Here is a 12,511-nt window from a genome sequence, read left to right on the forward strand (position 1 = left end):
ACCTGTGGAGAACTGTCATCCTACATCTTCTTATCACCATAGAGATGGAGGAGCTCTGGCACCCCCTGGGTGTGAGACCCTAAAATAAGCCTCTTCCCCTGAGCACCAGGGCGGCAGAACCCAGCTCTCACGTCCATCCCGGCACTCCTGGCTATGCAGGGGTTTCCCTGGGGTCTAGGATTTCTCTGGTCCCCCTGGAGGAGCTGCCCTCAACACCCGCTCCCTGTTCCTGCTTCAGGTACTGGGCTCAGCCTATTCTCAGCCTCTCCCCTTGTACCCTTTCAAATCCCCAGAGCCTGAAGATCCTACCACATTGGCCCATTCACCCCAATACAAGAGGGAGCTCCCCTCTCTGAACCTTCTTTTTCCTCTTCTCCTGACCCCTCATCCCCAGTCCGGTGTTATCAGTTTGCTAGTGATTCTGGGACCCAGATTCAGCCAGGCAGCTGCAAAAGGTAACTCTACCATCACTGTATTTTGGGGAACCTGTAAGATTTTTCTGCCAGACCCTTAAAGTCTTTTGGACAAGCTTTCCACTGCCTTCACACCCTCTCTGAGCCTCCTCCAGCTTCACTCTTTTCTTGAGCTCTCACTCCCAGGCAGAGTCTTCTCTCCAGCTGTTGCCAAGGGGAATAGCCTTTTGTCATTCAGCCTCTTTGCCTCCTGCTGATAATGGCTCTGTCATTCCACTTAGTTTCTATCTTCCTTTATTTATTTTAATCTATCAGTCCAACGCTTGGGGCATTCTGTTTACATCCTTCTCCTCACTATCCAGAATTCCGGTGTGCTCCGCAGAGACAGGCCTCCTCCTCCTTCACAGGCACGGCCTGGACCCCGGTTGTTTCCGTGCAATTTCATCTCTTGCCTTTGCTTCCCTGTGAAGCCAAGCCGCGGTGGGCCATGTAATGTGAGAAGGACCTGTTAACCACATTGAGTGGCTATAATGAGTTGCCAGCCTCGTGGGAACTCAGATCAGAGGAAGCAAGAGAGCGGACTGTCAGCCCAGATTATCCATGTGGAGCTGATGGAAGAACTGGCTCCTAGTGGGTCCATTAACGGCATGACCCATGGCCCAGCCCAGAAGGTGAGAGCTGGGCATCCAGGGAGGCCAGGATGCCGTCTGCGTGGCCCTGGCTGCTTTCCTGCCAGAGGGAGGACTCTGCCAAGATGTTATTCTAGATGGAAGTAGCCAGAAGGGATGGAGCGTGGACCTAGTTCCTTCATCCGTTCTAGAGCTGCACACTGAACACTGAACTGGGCACCAGTGATACAGTGGTTAAATAGGACAGAGAGCTTGTGCCTAGTGGTTTTAAGCTACTTCCAGATAATCAAACCTTAAATAACAGCAATTCTAGCTCTCTGCAAATTGTCAAGGTTCCTGATTAGCATAAAAGCAGCACACATCAATAATGCATTTTATAAAGCATCCATGTGGAACTGGGAAGCTGATATAGAATGGTCTCATTGCTTCTTTCCCTAAACCTAAGCACCATGGGAGAAAATGCATTAATACTGTGTCCTGCCTCTGTGAAAATCCAGGGAAAACAGGATATTCTCCTACGCATTGGTCTGGTCGTGGCTATTTATCTTATGAGGCTTAGACTTTAAACATCCCTAGATGCTAAGGAATCCTGAGTATGTATTCTCTCACATAAGGGTCGGCAATGTGTTACTCAAAGATGAAATATACACCAGCCATCCCTGCCTTCTCACCATTTATAAAATTCCACCTGCCAATACTTTCTAGAGCTGCTACCCGTACCCTCTGTGTGTCACAGTGTCCCCTCTGCCCGACTGTGTAACACGGACACACAACCCCATTCCAGGGAGCGTTTCCTGCTTGAGCAACAAGGGGCTCCATCACACAGACGTGCGTTTGCTGGTACCTATTGGTACACCAGAAACATGGCTCAGAACAGTGGTGCCCTACCTTGGATGGTGGCATTTGCCAGGGAAGCCCAGAAATGCCATCTGAAGTTGGAACTCTTCCCATTTTACAGCTGGTTCCAGAGGGAGCTTATTTCAGGAAGAAAAGAAAAAAAAAAAAAAAAAAAAAGTCCTATCACTCTTTACTCTCCAAGCCTCCATATCACAAGCTTCAGGGCTGCTTTCATCCTGGGCTACAATCTGTCTAGTTATTTAAGTTGAATAAAACAAGTTATATTTGACACTGCTTCTCATTAGGGTTTTCTTGTTCTCTGTTCTCTGTTTCAGCATTGGTTGGAGTTTACAAAGTCTGTGGTGAAGCAACTTAGATGTAAGTATTCTCTGCAAGAAGACAGAAGCCTCACCCCTGGGGAGGGTGGGGTGAAACCTTCCCTCCTTGTAGTGAGTCTTGGTAATTTTCCCCTGTTCTGAGCATAAGTTGGCCCTAAACATGTGAGGATTGGCATCCTGGTGGGGACGGGAGCCCAGAAATCTTCCAGGGAGGATCTTTCCTGACCGGCACCTCTTTGTCTCTGCAGCCCAGCCTCCGTTCACCATGTGCTTCCGGGTAAAGTTTTACCCTGCAGACCCTGCTGCCCTCAAAGAAGAAATAACCAGGTAAGGCTGAGCACATGACCCTCAGCCACTAGGACCTGCTGGAGAAGATAGGAAGGAGGACTATAACCCCCCAGGTCCTCTATTTTGGAAGCTCCTAACTCTGATAGGCAAGGAATTCTTCCTAAATAGAACCTTAATTCTGTACTTTATTTCCGCATGCTCTCTTTGCTCATCCCCTCAGTAGAACTGCAATGGAGAAAGTTTATTTCTTCAAGAAATGTGACTACTTCATCTTAAACTGGTCATCTGCAAAGGGATCTGGAGTAACAAATTAATCAAAAGCATTTTTTTCTTTTACCAATGATGTGGCCACCATGGATGTTTTTGGAGAGGGTTCGGTTGGTACTCATTTTGGGGGCTGAAATACATCTGGCAGCCTGATGTATTTGTGAAATGGCAAAGCGGAAGTGAAGAGCAGAGAAACACTGCAGATTTCAGATCCAAGTGGGTGACTTCCAGTATGCTGGTGGACCAAGCCCAAGATAAACTCTTCATTGTGGCAGGCACACGGCTCCATGGAATGAATCCTATCTCATCCAGCACACCTGAGGATAAGAAAGAACCTCTGTGCCCATGCCTTCCTACAAGAGGGTCGATGACAAGCAGCTTCAAATCTTCTTCAGGGTTTTGTACATCTAAACCAAATTCACTCTAAAAAGTCTTGCCTCAGAGATTTAGGAACTCTCTGTAACAGGGGTCCTTAATTTTTATATTAGAAGGATCTAATTTTGACATTTGTTAGCAAAACCTTGATGTTCCCTTGTAAAGGGAAGGGCCTGAGGTGAGGGGTGATGCCAGGAGATCCTAGAGCTTAGGAAGACATGGCTCTGCCAGTTCTACCCCTATCCCTAAAACCTTAGAGGCAGTAGAGACTGGGATGTGGCCATTACCAGTGTAGAGACTGTCCTTCAAGGCCTTATGCTTTACCTCTAGATCCTAAAGTGCTTCTAAAAATCCCAAAAAAAGGGATGGAAGAGGATGGAAGCAGGAATATGGAATCATACTTACTTCCTGTTCTGGAGAGCGTGCCACTAGTTTTACATCAGATAAAAGGAGCAAAAGTTTCCCTGAGGAGTTCCCGTCGTGGCGCAGTGGTTAACGAATCCGACTAGGAACCATGAGGTTGCGGGTTCAGTCCCTGCCCTTGCTCAGTGGGTTAACGATCCGGCGTTGCCGTGAGTTGTGGTGTAGGTTGCAGACGCAGCTCGGATCCCTCGTTGCTGTGGCTCTGGCGTAGGCCGGTGGCTGCAGCTCCAATTCGACCCCTAGCCTGGGAACCTCCATATGCCGCGGGAGCGGCCCAAGAAATAGCAACAACAACAACAACAACAACAACAACAACAAAAAGACCAAAAAAAAAAAAAAAAAAAGTTTCCCTGAGAAGGAAAATGAGGAAACAGAAGAGCAGAGGGCAAGAAACAGGAAGAAGGAGCACACAGGAAGCAAAGTGGGACAGGGAGACAATGGCTTCTTCCCATGGGCCCCGGGGGAGTTTGAAGGGAAATCATGTGAAGTTATCAGAAGGGTCAGGAAGGTTGCTTCCGCCAGATGCTGGGGCAGTGCTCACCCAGCCAGCCATTTTAAAGTACTGAGGACAGCAAAGTGTGTTTAGAACCAAACCTCATGCTCCTTACCTGGCACGTGGAAGTGGATATGGCTCCCACTTTGCTTCTGCAAACCAAGCTCATCCATATTAATGAGCAATCCTGTAGCTTTAGGCAGGAGAGTGAGGGTAGAACCACTATGTTTTAGCAACTTAAACGGAGGGGAGTTTGGGCAAAGCACCAGCCTGCCCTGCTCAGGACGTCCAGAGTGTTCGCCACAGCTCTGTGCCTGCCCCCGCCTCCACTCCCGCTTCCTTTCCTCCCTCCCTTCCTCTCTCTCTCTGGAAAGAGGTGATGGCACCAGAGAGGACCCAGAAGTCCAAGCTCCTGTCCACATGTCAAGGCAAACCTAACACATGTTGGTTGAGAGCCTAGCACCTCACCTCCCAACCCCTGCATCAGGATCACCTCATCTCCACCTCACTGGGCCAACAATGAGGATGAGCAGGACTGGCTCACAACTCAGCGAGATGCCAGTAGATACACTACTTTCTGATTTGATTAAAAGACAAAAATACATGGTTTTCCTGGCCCTTGGGAGGAGGTCTTCATAATATAATTTCATAAATCAAATGTTACTACTTAATACTAACATACAGACCCTCATACCCAAGATGCAGCAGAGGCCGAGGGGCTCAGATGCTGTTGCTGCTCCTTCTTGGCTGTACAGCCTTGGACATAAAATATTAAACTTCTCTGACTTTCAGATCCCTTATTTATGAAATGGGGACAGTGACAGTGCCTCATAGTGTTGTCAGGAGGATCACCACTGCGCGAGGTCTTGTACTTCTTAATCCACCCCCCAGCGAGCCTGGCACTGAGCAAAGGCTCACTGTCTTACTGCCAGGTTGATTACATGCTCTGCAGACCCCAAGGGCTCTGCACGGGGCACAAGTACAGTTAGCTCTGGCTTTTCTCCTTTGTTTATGTGAGAATCCCCACTCCTCTTCTGTCCTGGCTAGAGTCCTAACACTTAAGCAGCTAACATTTGATGCCTGAGAAGCCATGGCCAGGCCTCTCTCCACGCCAGCAAACTTCAAAGACATTGGCAAGCATGTAGCTCCTGCCCTTCCTGCCTGCATCTGTGCCCACTGTCCTCGACTATTCCCCTCTCGCTATCTACCTCACCGGCCTTCCTTCCCTAGGATGCATTTTCCCAGCGCTGTCAGGTCTGTGAACCTCAGGGTGCCTGGCTCTGTTGGAGTCTTGGTGCCTCCCCCTCCGAGGCCTTCTGTGGAGGCCTTGGGCCTAGCTGCATCTTTATCCTTGTTCACATCCCTGCTGATCTTAAAAGAGTGGGTTCCTGCCCCAGCCTCACTCAATACCCATAATTCATTCCTGGCTTAGAGCCCTCCACCCCACCGTCCTGCCAAACTAATTTAGCTGTCAGTGTGCTTTTTCCTAGCAATCTCGGTCCTAAATTTCGCAGCTATCTCGGCTGTTCCCATAAAGCCAGGCTGAGAGGAGGGGATGAAGTAGGGAATAAAGAACTGTGCTTCAATTTATCTCTTGGACTCTTCCCAGATGATAAATTTAGTTGCCAAATCCCGATTAATCTCTTTTGTCATTTTTTAAAGTAATAAATAGATTTTCTTGTCTGAGCTAGAGGCAAGGCAGAGAAAATGGGGATTAGGCACCAGATTTAGCTTTTAACAAGGGCTGCAGGTGTTCGAACTCATTGAAAGATCAAGTAATAGAAGGAAACTGAGTGCAAGTGGGGCCTCCCCTTCCAGGGAAGCAAACTGCCTGACACATGTTTGAGCAGGTGCTCAAAAAAAATGTTAATAGATCTTTTTAGGTCAGTTATCTTTTTAGAAAATGTTAATAGCATTTTTAGATACTTTATTCCTACAGTGAACATCTCTTGAGCCTAGCTTAGGCTAAGATGGGTTGGCAAACTTTTTCTGCAAAAGGCCAGATAGTACGTATTTTGGGCTTTGTGGGCCTTATGGTCTCTGTCACACATACTCTGTTCTGCCATTGTAATGAGAAAGCAGCCATAGACAGTACATAAATGAATGAGCATGGCTGTGTTCCAGTAGCATGTTATTTTATCTCATTGGAAGCTCTGGTGCAGGCCTTAGTTTGCCAGTCCTGAGCTAAGTAATCAAAAAAGACCTGAGTTCAAATCCCAGGTTGTTCTTTAACTAGATATGTGACAAGGCAAGCAACAGTGTCTGCAGTTATTCCCTTTCCTCATGTATGAGACAGGGCTAAAAACAGTAGTCTCCTCATAGAGTTGCTGTGAAGATTAAATGAAAGAATTTGTTTTAAACAATACAGTGTATTGCACACAGTATGCACTCAGTAAGTCATTGCTACATTGTTTTGTTTCTATTTTGTCATCTGTTTCTTCCCATTGGAATGTAAACTCCATAGGAGTAGGGCCTGTTTTGATCTCTGATGTATTCTGAGCACCTGTGGCAGTGTCTGGTGCGTATATGTGTTCAGAACTGCATGGATGGGTAGTTGGGTGGGTGAATGGATGGATGGGTGGGCAGATGGGTAGACAGATGGATGGGTGGGCAGATAGGTAGATGGATGGATGGGTGGATGAGTGAGTGGATGGGATGGATGGATGAATGGAGAGATAGGTGGATGGATGGGTGGATGGGTGGTTTGGATAGATGGAAGGGCAGATAGGTGGATGGATGGATGGGCAGATAGGTGGATAGATGGATGGGAAAATAGGTGGGTGGGTGGATGGGATGGATAGAAGGGAGGAATGTGAGTAGGTGAGCTAGGCACAGGATATATGGGCTCTCTAGAAGAATATTAAAAGTTATAAAACATAATCCCTGACTCCAAGGAGCCCACAGTCTTCATAGTATGGGGGAAGAAGAAATACTAAACATGATCATAATTAGTAAAAAGTAAGGTAGAAAATAGAGGAAGACAGGGGCAAAGAATATAATGAAGGGAAGGCTGGGACAAAGGATCTGGAAAAAATTCATCGAAAGATACCAGTGCTTTCCAGAGCTCAGACCCTTTCATTATGGAAATATTTCTGGATTCATCCCCACCCTCTGATATCAGAAAGCACAGTGCCAAAGCCACTACCTGGGAGAGATGAACATGTTCAAGAAAAACTCAGGTTTTCCTTGGTCATCTTTTATGCTCTCATACTTTCCAACTTTGGATGGTCCTAATTCATACCTCCATCGATTTAGGACAACTTAGCATTTTAACAAGAAAGTGAAAGAGTTCCCATTGTGGTTGAGTGGGTTACAAACCCGAATAGTATCCACAAGGATGCAGGTTCGATCCCTGGCCTCGCTCAGTGGGTTAAGGATCTGGTGTTGCCACGAGCTGCAGTACATCTGCAGGTTGTGGTTGCAGCTTGGATACCACGTTGCTGTGGCTGTGGTATAGACCGGCCGCTGTAGCTCTGACTTGACCCTTAGCCTGGAAACTTCCATATGCCACAGGTGAGGCCAGAAAGAGGCAAAGTTTGAGTTCCCATAGTGGCTCAGTGGAAACAAATCTGACTAGCATCCTTGAGAATGCAGGTTCAATCCCGGGCCTCGCTCAATGGGTTAGCATCCAGCATTGCCATGAGCTAGGGTATAGGTCGCATATGCAGCTTAGATCTGGCATTGCTGTGGCTGCTATTCCACCCCTAGCCTGGGAACTTCATATGCCGCAGGTGTGGCCCTAAAAACAGACCAAAAAAAAAAAAAAAAAAAAAACAGAAAGAGGCAAAATTTAACCAAAAAAAAAAAAAAAAGCTACCTCAGGAGGAAGCTTGCTGTCTTAAATTGGGTCTAAAGCCAATTTCTTTTTTGTTCCATTGAGGATTTCTCTCTAATGATGAAGAGTTCTCTTGACTTCATTCAGGACCCTTCTCTCCCTAACCATTGCTCACTGAATTACCATGGGGGGCAGAAAAAGCATCGGATCCTAAGTCAGAACATCCTCGATTTTGATCACTGTGTGAGCTCAGACACATCACTCTCTATCTCCAGGCTTCACTTTCCTCAGCTATAAAATGTGAGAATTGGGCTCTGTAACTCCTGCAATGAGGGTCTGAAACCGGGTACCCCATCCAGCCTGCTCATTACAAGCTGACTGGGTTGGGTAGCCCCAGCAGGCTAATCCCTTGCCTGGCAATCCAGTGGCCCTGGTGACGGTGCCTCAGGCAACAAGATAGTCTTCCTTAGGCCCTTGTGTGGCAGCAGAGAACATCCTGCAGGGCCTCTTGGGAATAGGCCTAAGGATGCTCTGAGTCACATGGGATATACTCTCATGACCAACAACACGGAGTCATCGGAGTCATTGGTTACCACCTTAAATGAACAGAACCCAAAGCTTGATAGAAGCCACTGTGGCAGAAAAGGGTGGGGAGACCCCTAGTGCAACTCTCTACCTTGAAGCTGTCGGTTGATTCTTTCATGAGCTCATCTCTTGTCCTCTAAAGACTGTGGCGTGTTCCCCTAGGATGCTGACTTGCCCCTCCATCCCCTCCCCCTCCAGTTGCTGCACCATTGCTGAACAGTGTTCCCCTGGCCTTACCCTAGACTTCTTCTCTGTTGCCCTCCTACCTTCACAAGTCTGAAGGAACCCGCCCAGCAGTGAAAAGCCTTATTTCCTTCCATCTCACCTGAGGCACCTGTCACATGCCCATCATGGTTCCCAGTGTGATGAAGAATGTGTCCCCCTTGGGGGACAAAAAAGCTGGAGGAGCCTTTTCAAACGTAGGACCACCCATACACAGACTGATGTGCTTCCTGTTGTGGGGGGGGGGGGTGTTCTCCTCTCCACCACATTGAGGATAACTGGCCCGAGCCTCATTGCCCCTTTGAAATAACTCCTCTAGTCCAATATGTGCTATCCCTGAATTTTGGACGCAGACAAGCAGAGAGGTGTGGAGGGAGGGATACTTGACCTTAGGCCCAGGGAGCGCTCCATGAGTGAAGTGCAAAAGGCTTGCTGCATCATCTGCCAAAGCCCTGTGGAAGGCGGGGGCTGGGGCAGCAGCGAGAGGCAGAAAGGTATGGAGGCCTGCTTTCTCCATACCTTGTGGCATTTCGCTGTGGGAAACAGAACAAAGAGAAACTTGATTTGGCAGATCCTTCTTAAAAAATTACTATTCACTCTGCATGATGCCTTTTTCCTTCAGTTTTCCCTGGCAAACACTGGGGCCGATTGGGGGTGATGGTGGTGATTGTGATAAGGAGGGGGATTCTTACTAACTTCCAGATGACCGTACTCACCTTCCATTTGTGGAGGGCAGTCCATCCTGATGTGGTTAGAAAGATGCTTTGGAATTTTCTCAGTGCTTCATAAGCTCTAATCTAAATACAAATCGCCTGGGAATCTTTTTCTTTTGGTTTTTTCAATTGCTGCCTTTAGAATCCTCTCCTTATCTTTAACTTTTGCCTTTTTTTTTTTTTTTTTTTTTTTTTTTTTGTCTTTTCTAGGGCCGCACCCACAGCATATGGAGGTTCCCAGGCTAGGGGTCTAACCGGAGCTACAGCTGCCAGCCTACACCAGTGCCATAGCAATGCAGGATCCAGGCTGGGTCTGCGACCTATGCTGCAGCTCATGGCAATGCTGGATCTTCAACCCACTGAGCGAGGCCAGGGATCGAACTGGCAACCTCATGGTTCCTAGTTGAATTTGTTAATCACTGAGCCATGACGGGAACTCCTCACCTGGGAATCTTGTTAAACTGACCCAGTATATCTCAGATGGGGCTAATTCTCCATTTCCAACATGCTTGCAGATGCTGCTGATACCTGGTTATGTTGGCCTTTGAGTAGCAAGGCCTTAGGAGAGAACGTTTGACCACTCCTTCGTTTCTGTTTAATTACTTGAATCACCAAGCCCTAGGCTCTCAGAGTCACCTGCTGATACTACTCCTCACCCTAGAGGTTACACTGTCAATGGTCTTTCTTTTGAGCATTTTCACATGATCAAGTGGGCAAGGAATCCTCTGATTTATTCTTCAGCCTGAAAACAAAACCTTTGGAAACCTCTAGTTTTCCAGGGAGGGCCCAATCTCTTTTTGGTTCAGACTGGTAGAATTGAGAGGAATTTTTACTATCTTCCTATTACTCCTCTAGAAATGCTGTAGTTATCTATGGCTATTTAGCAAAATACCATGAAACTTAAAATAACAAGCATTTATTATCTCTCACTTTGTGTGGGCAAGGAATTCAGGAGTGGCTTAGCTGGGTGGTTCTGGCTCAGGGTCTTCCCTGGGGTTGCAGCCAAGAGGTTGGCCAGGTCTGTGGTCATCTGAAGGCTTGACCAGAGGATCTACTTCTAAGATGATGTACTCACATGGCTGCTGGCACAAAGCGTCAGTTCCTTGCTTGCTGTTGGCAGAAGACCTCCGTTCTTCACCATCTGGACCTTTTTATGATGCTGCTTAAGTGTCCTCAAACAGAATGAGTGATCCAGGAGAAAGGGAGAACAAGGAGGAAGCTGCAGCACCATTATGACCTAGCCTCAGATGTCAGACACTAGCACTTCTGCTTCACTGTCTTTGTTAGAAGCAAGTTACTAAGTCCAGCCACATTCAAAGAGAGGGAATTAGCCTCTACTTCTGGAAATGAGGAGTATCTGGGAATTTGTGGACATATTTTTAAAACCATCACAGATGCCCCTTGGCTAAGGAGCCACTGTGGCAGGTGACTTACTTAAGGGTGGGATACCCCTGGCCTCTGCTCTTTTCAGGGTACCTGTGAGGCTATGAACATCAGAACTCCCCACACCTTATAAAGACCTTTCAAAATAGAAAGTCAGCAGTTCCAGGGTCCACCCAACTACTTGTGAAACAACAAAGCAGTTATAGCACAAAGAGGGCAGAATAACTTAGTGATGAAGAGCCAACTGCAGGAGGCTAACAGTCAGAATCTGAATCCTGACACTGATCACTTGCCCACGAGAAAATCACTTAAGTCTCTGTTTCTTTATCCTGAAAAAGAGGGATGATAACAGCACGTATTTCACAGTGATATGTGAAAGCTAGATGAGATTTTGCATGAAGAGTGTGTAACTCCTAGATGGGCAAATTGTGAGCGCTTTCAACACACATCAGCTGTTGTTCTTGATCACCTTTGTTCCTATAGTTGAAGAAATTCTAGCCACAAGTTTCTGTGCTTCTCCACTTTCCTCAGATTCTGACCTCTGCCAATAGCAAGGGCTGTTCACATGTGGACAGAGTCCCTTGGCAAAGCCAAGGCAGAACCCTTCCTTGGGCGAGTTGCTCACCTGCTTCTTAAGAAACTATGTCAGCCAGAGTCCAAGGTGGAGAGAGGTGCCATCAGCCCCTCTCTTCCAACCAAGGTCTCTTTCTTGGTGCTGAGCTAACCAGGGCTGGCTCCTTCCAAAGCCTAGCACCCAGGGTGGGAGGGGTGGAGGGGATAGGGGAATTCTTTAAACCAAGAGGTGCCCTTTCTGTCTTGAGCTTCAGAAGGAAACTGACAGGTTGTTTTGAATTGAACCTCCAGGCTGAGTGCTTAAAAGAGTCTTCAAGGAAGTAGAAAATGTATTTGTTCTGTGGTATGTTTTGAGATTTTTTTTTTAATGTAGTAAAAGTGTCCTGACAAAGATTTTTACAGGCTTATATTACATATTTATGTCTTTAAGGCAATCAAAGAAATCCTTCATAGTTCATTCTCTGTTTTCTCTCCAGGTATTTAGTCTTCCTGCAGATCAAAAGGGATCTCTACCACGGCCGCCTCCTCTGTAAAACATCAGATGCTGCCTTGTTAGCAGCTTATATCCTTCAAGGTAATGACTTTTGACAGGATAAATTTCCTTCTCATGCTAAGTACTGATTACATTATCTCAGTTACCACAGATGACTACTTCTTGGATATAAATGGTACCTATCTTGAAATAGAGTCTGAGTTAAAGGGCTTTGCCTGGACTCCCTACACCCAGGAAGCTTCAACCACTCAACCTTAAGTTACACCTCAGGTCTTCCCGGCAGTGCCTTCAAGCCATTCAGACTCTGTTTGAGGGGTTTTCCCTGCACACTTGCTTGATGAAGTTACTGAGACTTCATCATTACTCTGGATAGTAATCCAAATCAGTTTTTTTCCCTTATCCTCTCATGCAAATCTCAAAGGTATGAAACATTTGGGGATTCTGTTGTCTAGTTCAGAGACCATTCCATTCCGAGCAAAGCTGAAATGTTTCCAAGTAGCAAACCCATTTTCTAACATGCAAATAAGGCAGAACTTGGTCTGTACCCAGCTGATACCCAAATGGGCTTTATTTGTGAAGCTGTAGGGTAGGTATACACTCTTCACATGTGACCCCTTTTCCTTTCATGAAACTCAGGGACCCTAAGTACTGCTTCCTAAACATCTCATAGTCCTTTTGGCCTAAAACTGTCACTGGGTTATTTT

General features: G+C 46.8%; 1 protein-coding gene across 28 annotated transcripts in view; it reads left to right on the forward strand.

Moving 5' to 3' along the window:
• Positions 1–12,511, forward strand: part of FRMD5 (FERM domain containing 5) — a 333,353-nt gene that overhangs the window by 286,544 nt on the left and 34,298 nt on the right. For all 28 annotated transcript variants that reach the window (XM_084971621.1, XM_084971641.1, XM_084971725.1 and 25 more), the window contains 3 exons: positions 2,215–2,257; positions 2,466–2,544; positions 11,791–11,888. In XM_084971621.1, the coding sequence (XP_084827747.1) occupies positions 2,215–2,257; positions 2,466–2,544; positions 11,791–11,888 (220 nt within the window). The remainder of the gene's footprint in view (positions 1–2,214; positions 2,258–2,465; positions 2,545–11,790; positions 11,889–12,511) is intronic.

This window comes from Sus scrofa, chromosome 1, assembly GCF_054392235.1.
Source record: "Sus scrofa isolate SSC_HxYL_T2T_F1_AM1 chromosome 1, Sscrofa_HxYL_maternal_Yorkshire_Landrace_v2.0, whole genome shotgun sequence".
Lineage (NCBI taxonomy): Eukaryota > Metazoa > Chordata > Mammalia > Artiodactyla > Suidae > Sus > Sus scrofa.